Genomic DNA, 14,436 nt, shown 5'->3' with positions numbered 1-14,436 from the left:
CACTACTGCTGACGAGGAGTATCACAGAAGGGAAATTCATCCTCTTCTCCAGATACTAACCATCAACATGAGACACTCGAACTAAAAAGGGACATGACAAAAAAACACATTTTCCCTTTCTTCAAAAAGGATTTGTATCACCTTCAATTAAACCTGTAACTAGCGTGTAGAGCAAAGTAACTGTTTACATCAAAAAATGGATCCGTTAGAGTAACATGGCTCTCCTCATTCTCAATTACCTGGGTCTGAAAGACTAACAAAGCTTTGCATCTTCATGCAGCCTCAGTTCTTCCATATGTTTTATTAGAAAAACAGAACTATAGCTTCAATTTGGATTCTTTTGCTTGCAAAGCCTTGGTTGCTAGTTCAACTCTTTCTTTTAATAAGCTAGCTTCTTCAGCACTTTTTTGGGCTTGTACATTTTTCAGTAAGAAGTGGGTAAGGAAGAGTTTCAAGCCTTCTCGTAGCATTCCCAGTTTGGGGTTGTCAGATACCCTGTAAAGATACAGATCAGAAATAGCCTTTAGTCTTCTACTGTTTCAGAACTTCCTTAATTTTTTTCTTTATCTTCTTCAAATATAGACATAGAAAAAAATCCAACCTATAAAAGCAGCTTTTCTGAAGAGGCTTTCAAATTACCAGCAAGCCTACAGTGGTTTGGCAAACAGCCCAAATACACTCAACATACAATTGATCCTCAACAATAAAACGGAATATTGGAGCCTTAGACTTGCTTTATGTAAACAATTACGTTGCAGCAAAAAACGAGGCAAACACCATGTTTGAGCTTCCTTGTGTTGCAGCGTAATGGTTGAAACATCATCACCTAATTTTTTTTAACTTTAGGCGACATTGCAAGTTTAATACAACTAAATCATGGAATCACAGAATAATTTGAGTCAGAAAGGATGTCAGCAGGTCATCTGGTCTGACCTCCTGTTTAAAGCCAGACTAACATGCAGCTGTGGTCAGGTCTTATCCACTCAAGTCCTAAGCATCTCCAAGGAGGCAAATTTCCCGGCCTCTCCAGGCAACTCCGTCTCATATACAAAAATAAGATTTTCCAGACAATGTTGATTTGGGGAGAAAAAAAAAAAATCCCCCAAACCTTTCCATCATTAGTATTTCTTTATTTTTACTTCTTACACTAAAGATAGCTTTTAGCAAAGACTGCTGCTAGAGTGAATCCCACTGCACACAGATGGTAAAGCAATAAGGACAACAGGTAATTACAGAGCTCTGCTCATGAAAATCCTATGACCAAAATGATACACCAAGTATCTCAAAGCCTTATTTGTACATCATTTCTCACAGCTGTATCTATATCAGAGCCTGAACTAACACACAAATGATACGCTTCCCTCCCCTCACCCAGGAGAGGTTCCTTTCTAAGGGATGGCTGGCTGATCTTTGGAAAATGCACTGTATAATTCCAAACAAAATAAGCAAACTTCTTATCTTAATTACTACTCATCAAAGGTTCCCTGGAGAGCTCTCTGATCACTTACCTCACAAAAATGTCACTAAGTTCTTCAGCATCTGTTTTGATTAACAGCATGCTTAATACTTGTCTTAAGAAACGGACTTTGGGTTTATCTAGTTCACTGAATTCAATTACCTAGTAGAGAGAGAGGGAGAATTAGATTAATTCAAGTATTTCAAACAGCTGAATTCTCTTCTAAATGAACAGTTTTTAGCACACCAACTGGCTTCCCATATACACAAAGTCTTAGGTTTGGCACAGAAGAATTAGCTGAGAACGCTGTCTCCCAAAGCGAATCAATAAGGAAAGTGGAGAACTTTCTAAGGAATAACCTGTCTACTAGTACTAGAATACTGAATATAATTTCTCCATTAGATAAATACTTCAGAAGTACGTGGGACAATCCATATAATTGCCTGTTTAACACATTTCAATTATTCTTCTAATAAAATTCTATGGACTCCCCACTCTAGAATCCAAATGCCCAGTAGATTTCTTTCTGGTCTAATAAAAATCAACATCAGCTAAAAAGCATAGCACAAAATCCACTGACAAAGCCTGTAAACGAAGGAGCCTCAGTTCCAACTCTGGATACCCTAAAGAAAATAATCTTACAACTGCTCTAGATACAGAACTGTAGACCTTCTGTATGCCTGGGTAACCACAGATTCCCTTTTCCCCAAATAATACCAATACCGTAATCAATTGGATTAATTCGGTAATTTTAGAACAAGTTTTGTCTCAGCTATGAGCATGAACAGCTGAAGTACCAGCTAGGTAACAGAGAAAATACATTTTCCATAGAACCAGCAAATGCAAGGAAAACACATAAGTATTTTGAAAAGGAAACACACCAACCTTGAGAACTGAAAGTGGCAATGATTTTGACCTTAGTAAGTGAGCCAACAGTGAAACCAAGTTGGAGATGGCACCAGCTGACAGGTTTTCCAAGTCTCTGATTTTGTCCCAAATACTAAACTGGAATGTCACCTAGGTGACAAAGGAAAAAAAAAAATTTCTTACAAATCAAGTGACTGTTTAAATTAGTAACAACACAACAAAATCTTTTGAACTTCTATTCTTTATAAGTCCTCATTAACAGAGATGCTTGATCAGACTGTTCAATTCTTTTAAAATGCACACAACAGAGGAAAGCAAGCCTTCTGCAGTAGTTATTTCCTATTCAGATCTGACCATGAGTACACATAGCTATACCAGCAGAATTTTTCCTCAGGATCGAGATCTTAACAGGCATGCATCCATTCTCAGGTATTTAATAACTGCTTTCCTAACCACAATAATGACACTAAACCAAAGCAGAAACAGATGTTTTCTTCACCTGAAATTGTCTTTCATATTCACAAAACTTGTTAGCCAAAAATGCATAGAAGGGGTTATATGTCTTCTCCTGTAAGCAGCAGTAAAGGATAACATGAACAATTTCTCTCTCCTGCTGATCTTTCAGTCCAAGCCTAAAATTTAGCAAGAGAATTAGAATCGTTTAGTAAGGAAAAAATTACTGCCACAAAGAGCGAGCTATAGTCAACATCTGAGAGCAATACTTAAACCCCCCACCCAACCACCACATTAACTTTTACTTGTTAGAAAGTTCTTACAAAGCCTTTAAAACACTGAATGGACTCAAACCCTTAAAGACTGTGGGCTAACTCAGTGGTTAAACCACAACACCTGGTATGGCAATATGGGCATGCTCAGCGTTACTGGTGTTAAAGGAGTGGCTGCAAAACCAACATCTAAACAGAAGTGGAATAATACAAGTGTAATTAGCCCCTGAGGAAGGAAAGGTAGCCCACAACATGTTTGTAGCTCTCCATGAAGAAAGAGAGGGCACTGTCATCATTGAGTCCTGTGCCTTTGAACGTAGCAGTAGCGCTGCAGCAAGTGCTGCTGCATGGTGTACCAAGACAAAGGTTAAATAGTGAAACAAGAACTGCAGGACCCTGTTGCAGTTATCTCATGCTTGTACCTACGGTCATGGGACGAAAACCAGCCTTTGGATCAGTATGAGCCTATTTAGAGAACCATGTCCAGGGCCCTTCACTTCTGTAGTACTTACTAGGCATAAGAAAATATTTTAAGATGTTTTTTCTAGTTAGTTGGTGATATCAATCTTTTAATCTCCAGATCAACTCCATGCAACACAATACTTGTAATTCATTATTGTTTGATAGTAGCCTAAGAGGACGCAGTCAGTGACCTCAAGGCACTTTAAAAAAATTTAAAAAGCCTGAAGAAAAGTTAGTATCAATGACTACTTATGTTGGCTGCCTCAGCACAAAGGCCAAGGACTGAACAGCCTTCCCACTGGAACAGCTGACCAGTCTAAAAGAGGGCTGAGAGACACTTTGGCAGGGAATGGTAACTAACTCGCAATGCACCTGTTCTGTGAATAATATGATTTAGCTTCCAGGGCTGCCAAATGCTTGGTGGCATTAAAACCAATTAAAATGAAAAATGTTTCGTATTATAATCTGAAAAATGTCAAACAAAATTCTTGTCATTGCTTCAAGCTCAAGTTTCATATGGTATTGGCGTAACTCAAGTGTATTTTCTAACAAAGTTTGACTCCACTGAACTTGCTCTACCATCTGTAGAGTAGTTTGTCATTACTTGATTCTAGTATCTCTCATTTGTATACACCTACAGACATCTGCCATTGCATTTGATCACAAACACACACCAGATTAACAGAGAAAATATTGTCTTTCAGCCAAAAACCCCAGAATTTAAAGTTTTACAGCAGGAAAATCTGGGACGACTTCTAGGCTGACTGCTAATGAGTGGTGAAAACTTTGAAGTCTGCTTCTCCAAAAGAGACCAGCACTGTTAAGTGCTGTGTCTGTGATATAATTTGCTTGCTCTCCCATCAGCCAAGTTCCATCTGATTTTATTACAGAGCAACAAAAGTTTATTTAAAAAACACACAAGCTTTTCAGCCATGGGACATGCATTTAATAGATGACTCATGAAGTTCCATTGCAGTCACTAATTTGGCATACTTTCCTTTTCCTTGTTCATCACCACTTCTATCATGACTTGCTTATTTAGGAAGTATTCATGTTGCCAGACACTTGTAACCAACTAAATCAGCACTCTGATGTTAACTAGAATCATAGAATCATTATGGTTGGAAGAGACCTCAAAGATCATCAAGTCCAACTGTATACCTGATGCCACCATGCCCACTAAACCGCTACATCTAAACGTTTTTTGAACACTTCCAGGGATGGTGACTCCACCACCTCCCTGGGGAGCCCATTCCAATGCTTAACGACTCTAACAGTAAAGTTGTTCTTTCTAAGGTCCAGCCTGAACCCCCCCTGGCGCAACTTGAGACCGTTTCCTCTTGTCCTATCGCTAGTTACAGGGGAGAAGAGACCAACCCCTGCCTCGCTACAACCTCCTTTCAGGTAGTTGTAGAGGGCGATCAGGTCTCCCCTCAGCCTCCTTTTCTCCAGACTAAACAACCTCAGCTCCCTCAGCCGCTCCTCATAAGACTTTTTCTCCAGGCCCTTTACCAGCTTTGTCACTCTTAGTTTTTCTTCTTACTTTCACTTCTTCACAGACCTAGCAGTATTTTATCTTTTCAGACCGAGCATTCCTAAACATCCAAAATTCAAGAGTCAGGATTGTCTTTCACTGCTGAACTTCACCATAAACCTGTACAGATTTCATAAGCTCGATAATCTTCAATAAAGAATATGCAACCACCTCACCTATTAAATCATTCATGAGTTACAGTATTCCCATGGACTTGTATGTCTTGATCACTTTACGAATTTCCCACTGTATTTGCGATAACTGCCTCTGAAGTAGGTTATTTATCACCAGCAGAAGCCTGCCTCTAGTTATCATCAGCTGAAGCCCAAGACTATCATTGCATTTAGATCTAAAATAGCAACACTCAAACCTGCCTTTTAAAAGTCAGTTCAAATTATTTTAGTAGATACAGTCACATACTCACCATCCTGAATTACACATCACACTACAACAGGATATCTAAGACTTTTACATGTTTCAATTTTTGGTGAGATGTAAAGTTTCTCAAATTCTTCATCTCTAGAAGATAGCTTTAAAAATTGCCTCTCCATCAAACTCAAGAAGCATTCACTCCCCCTCCTGTGTGAATCTGTGGTTTGTGAAGGAAGTGTGACCTTTCAGCTGATGAAATGGATCAAGTCTTACTCTCTCCTCTTTGCTCCCCAGTGATGTTCCCAACCCTCCCTTTACATTGACACTTCTACAATCACAAGCTGAGCCACTTCAGGGAGCTGTTCTGACTTCAAACTAATTACTTTCTTTTGCTATATAGAGGAGAAAGACAAAACAATAGCAGTCTGGATTTAAAATGGTTTAAATTGCCATTTAACCACACCTCAACTCTGCCAGAGACCTAACAGCAGATGAATCAACAAGCACAGTCAAAATATTTCTTTATATATTTCTTGTGTTCTTCCTCATGAGACTGACATCAAACATATGAATATAAATTCCCATACGCTCTGGAACACAGGTTCACACTGAAGTTAATTCCTTCACTGACAGTTCTGCATCCTTTCCATTATACTCTGCCAGATACGGGCAGATTTGAGAATTCCTCTCTTTGAGTTTGCCGTATAAAAATCGGTATCAACATGCACCAGGCAATCTGCAGACAGTTTTTCTGCCAAGTCTGTATGTATACAGATTTGTATACTAGTTTAAATAGCATGGATGAGAGTCAAGGATCAATTTGCAAATTGAGCTACCAGGTCTTGGCAAGAACTGCAGCAGCAGCAGCTAATTTCTTTTAATTGAACAGGCCATATTAAGATATTGGAATGGCTCCATCACAGTCTTAAATCCAAGCTGTGTTTTGCAGAAGTGGCATTTAATCAAATATTAGTTGACTTTATTACAAAGTCTGTTTTGGTTTAGTTAGCAAATTAAATAATTGCATGCCATCCTAGTAAGACAATTCCCTTGAATTACAAGGCTGCAATAGAAAAGTTCAGACCTGATCTCCCCCTCCCAGTTACTACACAGTTACAATTAATATTCTGATAAACAAAGAATAGCTTAGTTTGAGCTTTTCCCTGATCACACTTTTTTCTAAAGAGCTGTTTGCCAAGTGGTAAGGAAACTGGTCTTGACATGAAATGTAACCCTGGAGCAAATACAAAGCTAATAAATTCTGCAAGAGGGAAGTGAAGGTGCTAGAACACTACCAGGTCATGCAAGTATGGACTGAGATCAACAAGACGGCTTAAGAAGGTGGCAAGAAGTAAAGGAAGTGGCAGTAGTATGGAAATCCAGTGACAAAACCAAGAGATGTTCTGAAGGGGCTTCTGGTCTGCCTCTGTAAGAAAGCAAGCCTGCAACAGACTTCCATCCGCTAGACCAGGATACACATCTTCAATGTAAAAAGATACAGGTTCCTTAAGTCAAAAGATACTTTAAATCACAATTACAGACATGAGTGAGAATAACAGGGACTACTGCCAGTCAGTTCTGCCTGTCCCCTACTAGTCTGTACACCAGGGTTTTGATCACTCTCCTACCATTTTACCCTAGGTGGATCCCTAGCTATGCACTTCTTTCATCGTATTATCAACTAAAATGCTCTTAAGCCCAGACCAGCAATGTTATTTTTCCAACCCAGCTAATGCTATTTTTAGTTCTCGGCTGTCTTCTGTGCTAGTCTGTACTTACTTGAGAAGCTTTTCAAAGGCATCCAGGAAGTCTTCACTTGTCATCAGGACACAAAAAATACTTCTCCTAATATCAGTGTTCATTCTCTGCTTACGAGCAAGCTCCATTATCTTTGAACTCACCTGAAAACAAATAATTAAATCAAGCGTAAATAAAATAGCATTTAAGAAAGCTATTTTTGTGCAGCCTCAAGTTAAGACCATGAATGAAGATCTCCAGTAAACTGTAAAGCAGCAATCCAAAGGTCCCAAGCTTTTGACCAGAGGCATTGTCATCATCATGAGCTTTTTCAACCAGGGAAATACATTTTAATGTATTTTAATTGTGCCAATTATTTTAAAGACGTGCTTCTCTAATGTTAAGTCACCATGACCATCTCACCACGCTACTTTTAGAATCAGCTTAGATACATGCCACCGACGGACAGATAACACTACCTGTCAGAATTCATACTAGCAAATCCACTTTTAAATCAAATCTCTTCTTCCACTTACGTAAGTTACTTTTGCAATTCCACAGGCTAAGAAAAAAACAGCTATACCATATTTATAGTAACACCTCTTACAAAGTGCATGAGTACAACATTTTGAAAAATGTAAAAGCAGAATTTACAGTCCAAAAACTTAGTCTTACAAAAGTCTGAAGTTTTTTCTGGTGGGCTCTGAAATGAACTTATTCACCTGTATAAAAAAATATTCAAAAGATCACAAACACTTAGACTTATAACTAGCACTGCTTGGACTTACCTTTCCTACATGCAGTTTTTGCTGGGTCTTGCTGTTTGTATCATCGATCATTGGTGCTCCACTCCATGATGACCCTACGATCCACCAGCGACCAACCTGATCAGCACTGAGGAGAGATTCCAGGGAGACACGGAGCTGAGTTTCTTTTCCAGAACCACCACTGTGAACCTTGAATAACAAAATACAAAAAACACAAAAGCTTTTATTTGTACCTTAATTACTTAAAATGATTTTTAAACAAATACTTTAAACAAATAACTTAATCTCCATAAAGGTCTTCACATGTTTCTCCCCTCACCTTTAGTTTTAGTCAGCAACCCGAAAAGAATTTACAAGTTTCCCATATACTCTAATTTCTCAAATACAAGAAGTTGCTAGTTGCTTAAATCTACATTTAGAAGCTTGATTTTTTTTTTAATTTAAAAAAAAAGAGATAATCAATTAAAAAGTATCTATCTTCCAATCATAACACTTGGTTAGAATTCAGACGACGCTGACATTGAAAAGCAGTTGCAGCATCTTATAATCTGGTCATGATTTTCCTTTTGAATGCTTGTGATCAAACAAAATGACGTGACAAACTGCCTTAAGTTTTATACAATTCAAACAACAAAAAGTTTAAAGTCTTTGAACAAAATAAGAATTTTCAACAAAAGGGTCTAGAAGCGTACCAGGAGGACTGCGAAAATTTAAGATAGGACATTCTACAGAACAAGGTTACCCAGCTTGTTTTTGCCTGGCCTATTATCACTGATGTGCACATCCTACACTTACAAATTTCTGAAAAATAAGATGTTCTAGGTGTTGTAGACAAGTAATGTAGTTTTCATGTTGGAGACACGTGGACTCTAAAACCAGATTCAAGTCCTGTGAAAATGAGTTAGTTTTCAATCCAAAGAGATAATTACTTTCATGCATTTTATACTGAGTTGTTCTAGACAAACTGCCCTCTCTCCATAAAAAAAAAAGAAAGAAAAAACATTCAGGTTTTCAGAAGTGTTAGACTTCCAAAATAATTCTGGTGAAGTTAGAAGCAGGTGCCTGCATCCAAAATCTATGGAAAAAAGAACTTGTCATAATGACTCATTTCTTCTGCACAGTCATTAAACATCCCACAATCTCTTTTTCAAGTATAGGACTTTGAGGCAAAGTCTTTGGCTAAGCATTACGTCCTTTCTTAAACTGTTCTTCAGAAGGCTGGTTGACTGCTGACTCAACTTGGACACAGGAGATAATACTTCATGATCTAAGAAGTACTTTTTGTCCGCAAGAATTTCAGACTGTTAAATCAATTAAAAATACTATAGCCCATCAAGCTGATGTACAAGACTAACAATTACTTCTGGTTTAAGAATAACTATACTACATATGTCAAGAAAGTTCTTACCAGTGTTCTTTGCAATTTGCGGAGTTTTTCAACTGGTTCAGGATCATAACCAGGAATCTTACGCATATCGTTATTCCTTAGTGCCAACATAGTCTCTAGCATAAAACGAACCTACTGGGAAAAGAAGTATTTCTGTGGATTATGTGTTGTAAGTTTGTTTAATAAAGTAATGAATGCACTTTGAAATTACTATTCTGTGAGAATAAGTAGCTCAGCTGGCAACAGACATCAAAATTTAGACTACATGAATACAAATGCAGAGAAGGATGTTTACTCCTATTATATTAGTGTTCAAGCTTCAATTCAAAGCTTAATCTGCTAAACGCTATGCCTCAGTGATCATTTTTTTGAAGTGTACAAAATATCACAAAATAGAAGCACTGTCCATTGCGTAAGATGCAAAACAGTCTTAGTCTCACCCCTGACAAGCATTTTGGTGTCTGTGTCCTAAGAACTAATGGAGAAAGACAGACAAGGTGAATGCAAATACCTGCATGCAACAACTCAACATTAATGGTAACTTAGAACCTAAACAGAGTGTAGCAGAAAACATTTCGGTAAATTAACACATGTATCCAAGTGCTTATTAAAGTCTATTCAGAACAGAGAATCTTTAAAAAACACCCACATACCCTAGTCTGATCCTGGAGCTTCTTCTCTGCTGTGTTTGCTTTCCTCTGGGCTTCAGTGATCAGTTCCTTCAAAGCCAACGCATCATCTTTTCTTAAGGAAAAGCCCACATTTTTCAGAAGAAACAAAATCAACTCAATCTCTTTTTCAGTGAAAGTGCTAACAAGCTTTTTCAGAATATCAAAGATCAGTAGGGAATGAACCACATGGAAGTTATACAGATGTGCAATCAAGGCAAGCAGATTTTCACATTCTTTCCCCTCAGCATCACTTCTACAGAGTTCATCAAATTTCTTCACCACGGCTTCCAAAAAGTGAGCACCGACCTGGCAATAGTTCCATTAGGGGGTGGGGAAACAAAAAAAATCCAGCAGTTAACTTTAAGTAGATTTTACAGACATCTTTAAAACACTCATTTCTGGGGTGCTGCCACTATTAATTTTAAAGAAATATTGTTGCTTCTCCCAACCAATATGGATGTTCTACATTTACATATATAAATATCTAAGTGGAGTGACATTTTCTTAAAGTATATGTTATTTACACCTCATATATGACATCCACTTGCCTTTTAAAGTCTGCGCAAGAAAAGTAAATGTTAGGAACTTACAGTACACATACATCAGAACTTGTTTACGTAATTTTCATGGACACATACTAGCATCTTCCCAGCTGTGAGGCTAGAATGCTGTTACTGCTAGTCATCCATCCTGTAAAAGCTGCATGTCAAAAACCAAATGCATCACAGAGTTCAACATTCCAGAACAAAATCCTTAACAGGAGGGTAAAAAAATAATCTTGTAAAACAACTCCCAACATACCAAGTTTTCACAGCCGCTGAGCATGAGCTCAGGCTGATTTTGAAGTGGGGATAAGTCTTAGCCATTTGTCAGTGCTACAGTTGGGAAAAGAAATTTTGGAATCTCTGTATTTGTGAAAAAAGAACTGATGTTAAAGACTGGAATTAGAAAGCATAGCAAAATATACGTAGGTAATGAACACATCACTACTAAAGAAGACCGCCCCCCCATTATTATAGTGCTAATATTTGCTGATTGTTCTTATGAAAATCAGAAGTCCCAGTAGTAGTACTGACTTGCATCACAAGCCTTCACCAGCTTAGGTTTTAACTATCCAATCATCATATTGCACAAATGTATAAACAGAGTTATTGGAATCCCAACTTCTGCATTGCTGGAACTAATCTTAAATGCAGCTGTGCTATCACACTTTCGCATAATACATATTCTACATTTATTTTACAGAAAAAATAATGGGACTTTATAGTATACTTAAATACTACACTCAGATTCAAAGATGCTGCGTAACAGTCAGTAGTACAGCAGACAGTCTGGATATCACCTATCTATTTCTAATACCTATTAATATATCTGTATCTAAAACCTATTCCTAGGTATTTTGAAAAGTTTCAACTTCTAAAAAGATTGTGTTTCTTTTCTTAGAATAGCATTGTAATATCACATTATATTTTCAACCAAAACTGCCTTTCAAGCAACAAAGAGGAACAAAAAGAAAGTTTAACAGCAAGGCTGCATGAAGAAACCTGCTGTAATTGCACCATCTGATATTTAATATGGTTTCGGAGACAGCATTCAGGTCACTACATGAGAAACTAAAGAACTTGCATCAATACATTTTTTGCATTGAGATGTAGAAAGAAAACGTGAGTTGATGGGAACACGGTGCTGAAACACCTGTTTCCCGAGAGACATTTCACTGAAATTAGCTAAAATCTTTCCTTTGACATCAGTAGTTTCAGCTGCTTCTTAACAGTAAGCAAGAGATACTTTATCTCAATCTTTCATCAGGCTTAAAAACACAAAAGAAAACCTCCCAAAAATTTGCCATGCTTTTTGAAGTTTTTGATATTCTGGAGTCATCGATATACCTAGTTAATTCCATTGATGATTTACATGATTGGGCCTAAAAAAGGACTGCAGGGCTTTCTTAGCTGGATATACATCGTTCCAAGAACAATACCCTCTTATACCCAAGAGAACAGAAATGGAGTAGTGTATTTAAGGAGGAGAAAACGTGAAGCTTAAAAAAAATGTTTTATGGATGCAGAAAGATTTTGATGGAAAAACTGATGTTTTTATAACCGGCCAGTGGTAACTCATGGAGGAAATAAATTAATCAAAGCAACAGACTTGGTCCCTTTCACTTGTGGCTATCTAGCAAATAAGCTACAAATACCGATGAAATTAAACTAGACACACTTTTTAGTGACACACAATCAAAAATTAAAAGGCAATTCAAACAAAATACCAAGAAAAACACTCTACAATATGTATTATTAAACAAAATTAATCCCAACCACAAGAATTACCTCAATTCCTACATTATGATGAAGAATGCTGACCAAAAGGACATGCTCCATCATCAATCTTGCAGGCATGGCAACTGCAGTAACACATGCATTCATGAGAATGTCTGTCAGAGTTTCATTCATGTCCTTTCTGCTGTTGGCCATGTAGAGCTCTTCCATTTGTCCACTAATGGAGGACAAATTTGGTTCACTCAACCTATACAGAAACAAAATTCAATGTTCACTTTTTCTTCTCTTTACATAGTTCCACAATTTTCAATTTACCCAACCACAACTTGTTCTTTTTAGAGAAACTAGCTTGGCTTAAGAAGAAAGACTGAAGAGATGACTGGAAGGGACCTTTTGTATTTTGCTGTGTTCAGTAAACTAAAAAAAAATATAACACAAATTCAATTCTGTGTTTTTTTTGAAAATATTTACATGTAAAAACAGATTAGCAGCAGTATTTACAAAACACTGAACAGATTTCTTAAGGAAAGAGACTTTGTTCTTAGCAGTTGTCACTATGGCACATCACGGTCTTTGGAGAAATTAAATATGAAAATACCTTGTACTTTTCTAACATATCAAATTCTAAATGACTGAACAAACTGCATACTGTAGTCTGCATTTCACAGATAACATAGATAAAATGCCAATACATTTCTTATTTTAAAAACATTCTAAAATTAAAACGCATTAAAGTGTTGCTTGCTTTTGCTGTTCTTCAGTACTTTAAGCTATGAAGTGTTGCGCCTCCTCAGTTGTAGTGTTGGAAAAATGTAATTTTATTTAATTAAAAAAAGAAAATAATGCTTTTTTGGGGGGAGTTATAACTCACACTATAAGATCTTTTTTACAGGCATACTCCAATTGACACTTACTGAATTATACCTAGCACTTGCAGGCAACTGCTATGTGGAATTCAGCCCAATCTTAAATTTATTTTCTAGATTTTTCAACTGCTATAATGACCAACTTTGAAGAATTTATATCAACAAAGATAATTATTATTAAGGATAGCAGACATGATTGCCAACTGAAAATCAGTTTGTGAAGAGAGAAGTCACATCCTTGCCACTTTTCTTTAAATGATGAGCACTGTCATGTGGAATTAGAAAGATTAATGACTTTTCTTATTACATTACCTATTAATGAGACCATTCACCATTTTCTTCAGTCTTCCCAATTCTTCTCTTTTCTTGTCATCTAACGACTCCTGAGCTTTCCTTACTTGAGGGGGAATATATTTCGTAGCACTGTGATTATGACTCTTACCACAAAAACAATAAAATAAGATACCAAATTAGATTAGTATCTTAAATATTTGAACACAGATATACATTTCTATTTAAGATTAACATTCCAAACTTCTAGTTAAGTATATATTTTACCAATAACTAATGCCAAAGGAACAACTTCATACAGAAAAGAAGCCTGCAACAAGTTATGGTTTATGACCAACTTGACAACAGCAAAACCCCTCTTCCTTTTATGCGACATTTTATTTATTGTTATTAAAACCTGACATCTTAGGTCTTGGTTTTATCAGCTGCAGACATACTAACAGTCTAAGTTAGTGTCATGCCAGCTAAATGCATTCGGCCTCGTCTCCACTCCTGCTACAAGACCTAACACAGGTAGAACCTCTGAGATCATCCAGAAGTAACATTTCACTTTGCAGCAGACACTAACTTTAACATAAGCTTGCTTTACTTTTAGCCAAAGTGCTTAATCATGTTCTTAAAACTCTGAAGCCAAGGTAGTTCTTTTTATTTGCTGATCTTGTGTATAGAGACAAGGCCACATGCCTTGCGCTTTAGGGTATTATCTGGCAGCATCCTGACTTGGGGGAACTCTACCGTCCAGGCCTAACAGCTGTCCCTAGGACTTGGGAGGCCTCTGAAGTCAACACTGCTGCTGGGCCCGGCGCTGTTTTGACCCACGACAACACTCGGCACGGCCTGACTAGACAGCAAACACCGATGCTTTACAGAGGTGACGTAAACCCTGCTTTACGTTCAGGTTGTGGCATGTACTTTGCGAAGCAGATTCGTGTTACCGGAGGCGAACACCCTACCTCCTCCTCCTCCTCGCCCGGGGGCTCGCTGGCCTCAGGCACCCCGCCGTCCTCGGGGGGTGAGCTCTC

The 14,436-nt window shown here is 37.5% G+C and overlaps 1 protein-coding gene across 1 annotated transcript; it reads right to left on the bottom strand.

Annotated features, from left to right (window-relative positions):
* Window positions 1-317: 317 nt before the first annotated feature.
* NOM1 (nucleolar protein with MIF4G domain 1) lies at window positions 318-13,560 on the bottom strand (the record flags this gene model as incomplete). The annotated part of the gene is made up of 10 exons (XM_009708235.1): window positions 318-495; window positions 1,509-1,618; window positions 2,342-2,473; window positions 2,823-2,955; window positions 7,196-7,317; window positions 7,942-8,109; window positions 9,329-9,439; window positions 9,961-10,284; window positions 12,309-12,504; window positions 13,436-13,560. Coding segments are annotated over 10 exons (1,599 nt in total), but the record flags the coding sequence as incomplete, so codon positions are not given.
* Between the last annotated feature and the right edge of the window lie 876 nt (window positions 13,561-14,436).

The sequence above is a fragment of the Cariama cristata genome, unplaced genomic scaffold (assembly GCF_000690535.1).
Source record: "Cariama cristata isolate BGI_N322 unplaced genomic scaffold, ASM69053v1 scaffold38110, whole genome shotgun sequence".
Classification (NCBI taxonomy): Eukaryota; Metazoa; Chordata; class Aves; order Cariamiformes; family Cariamidae; genus Cariama; species Cariama cristata.
Note: the sequence above shows the minus strand (reverse complement) of the source record. Positions and strands in the feature narration are given on the sequence as shown.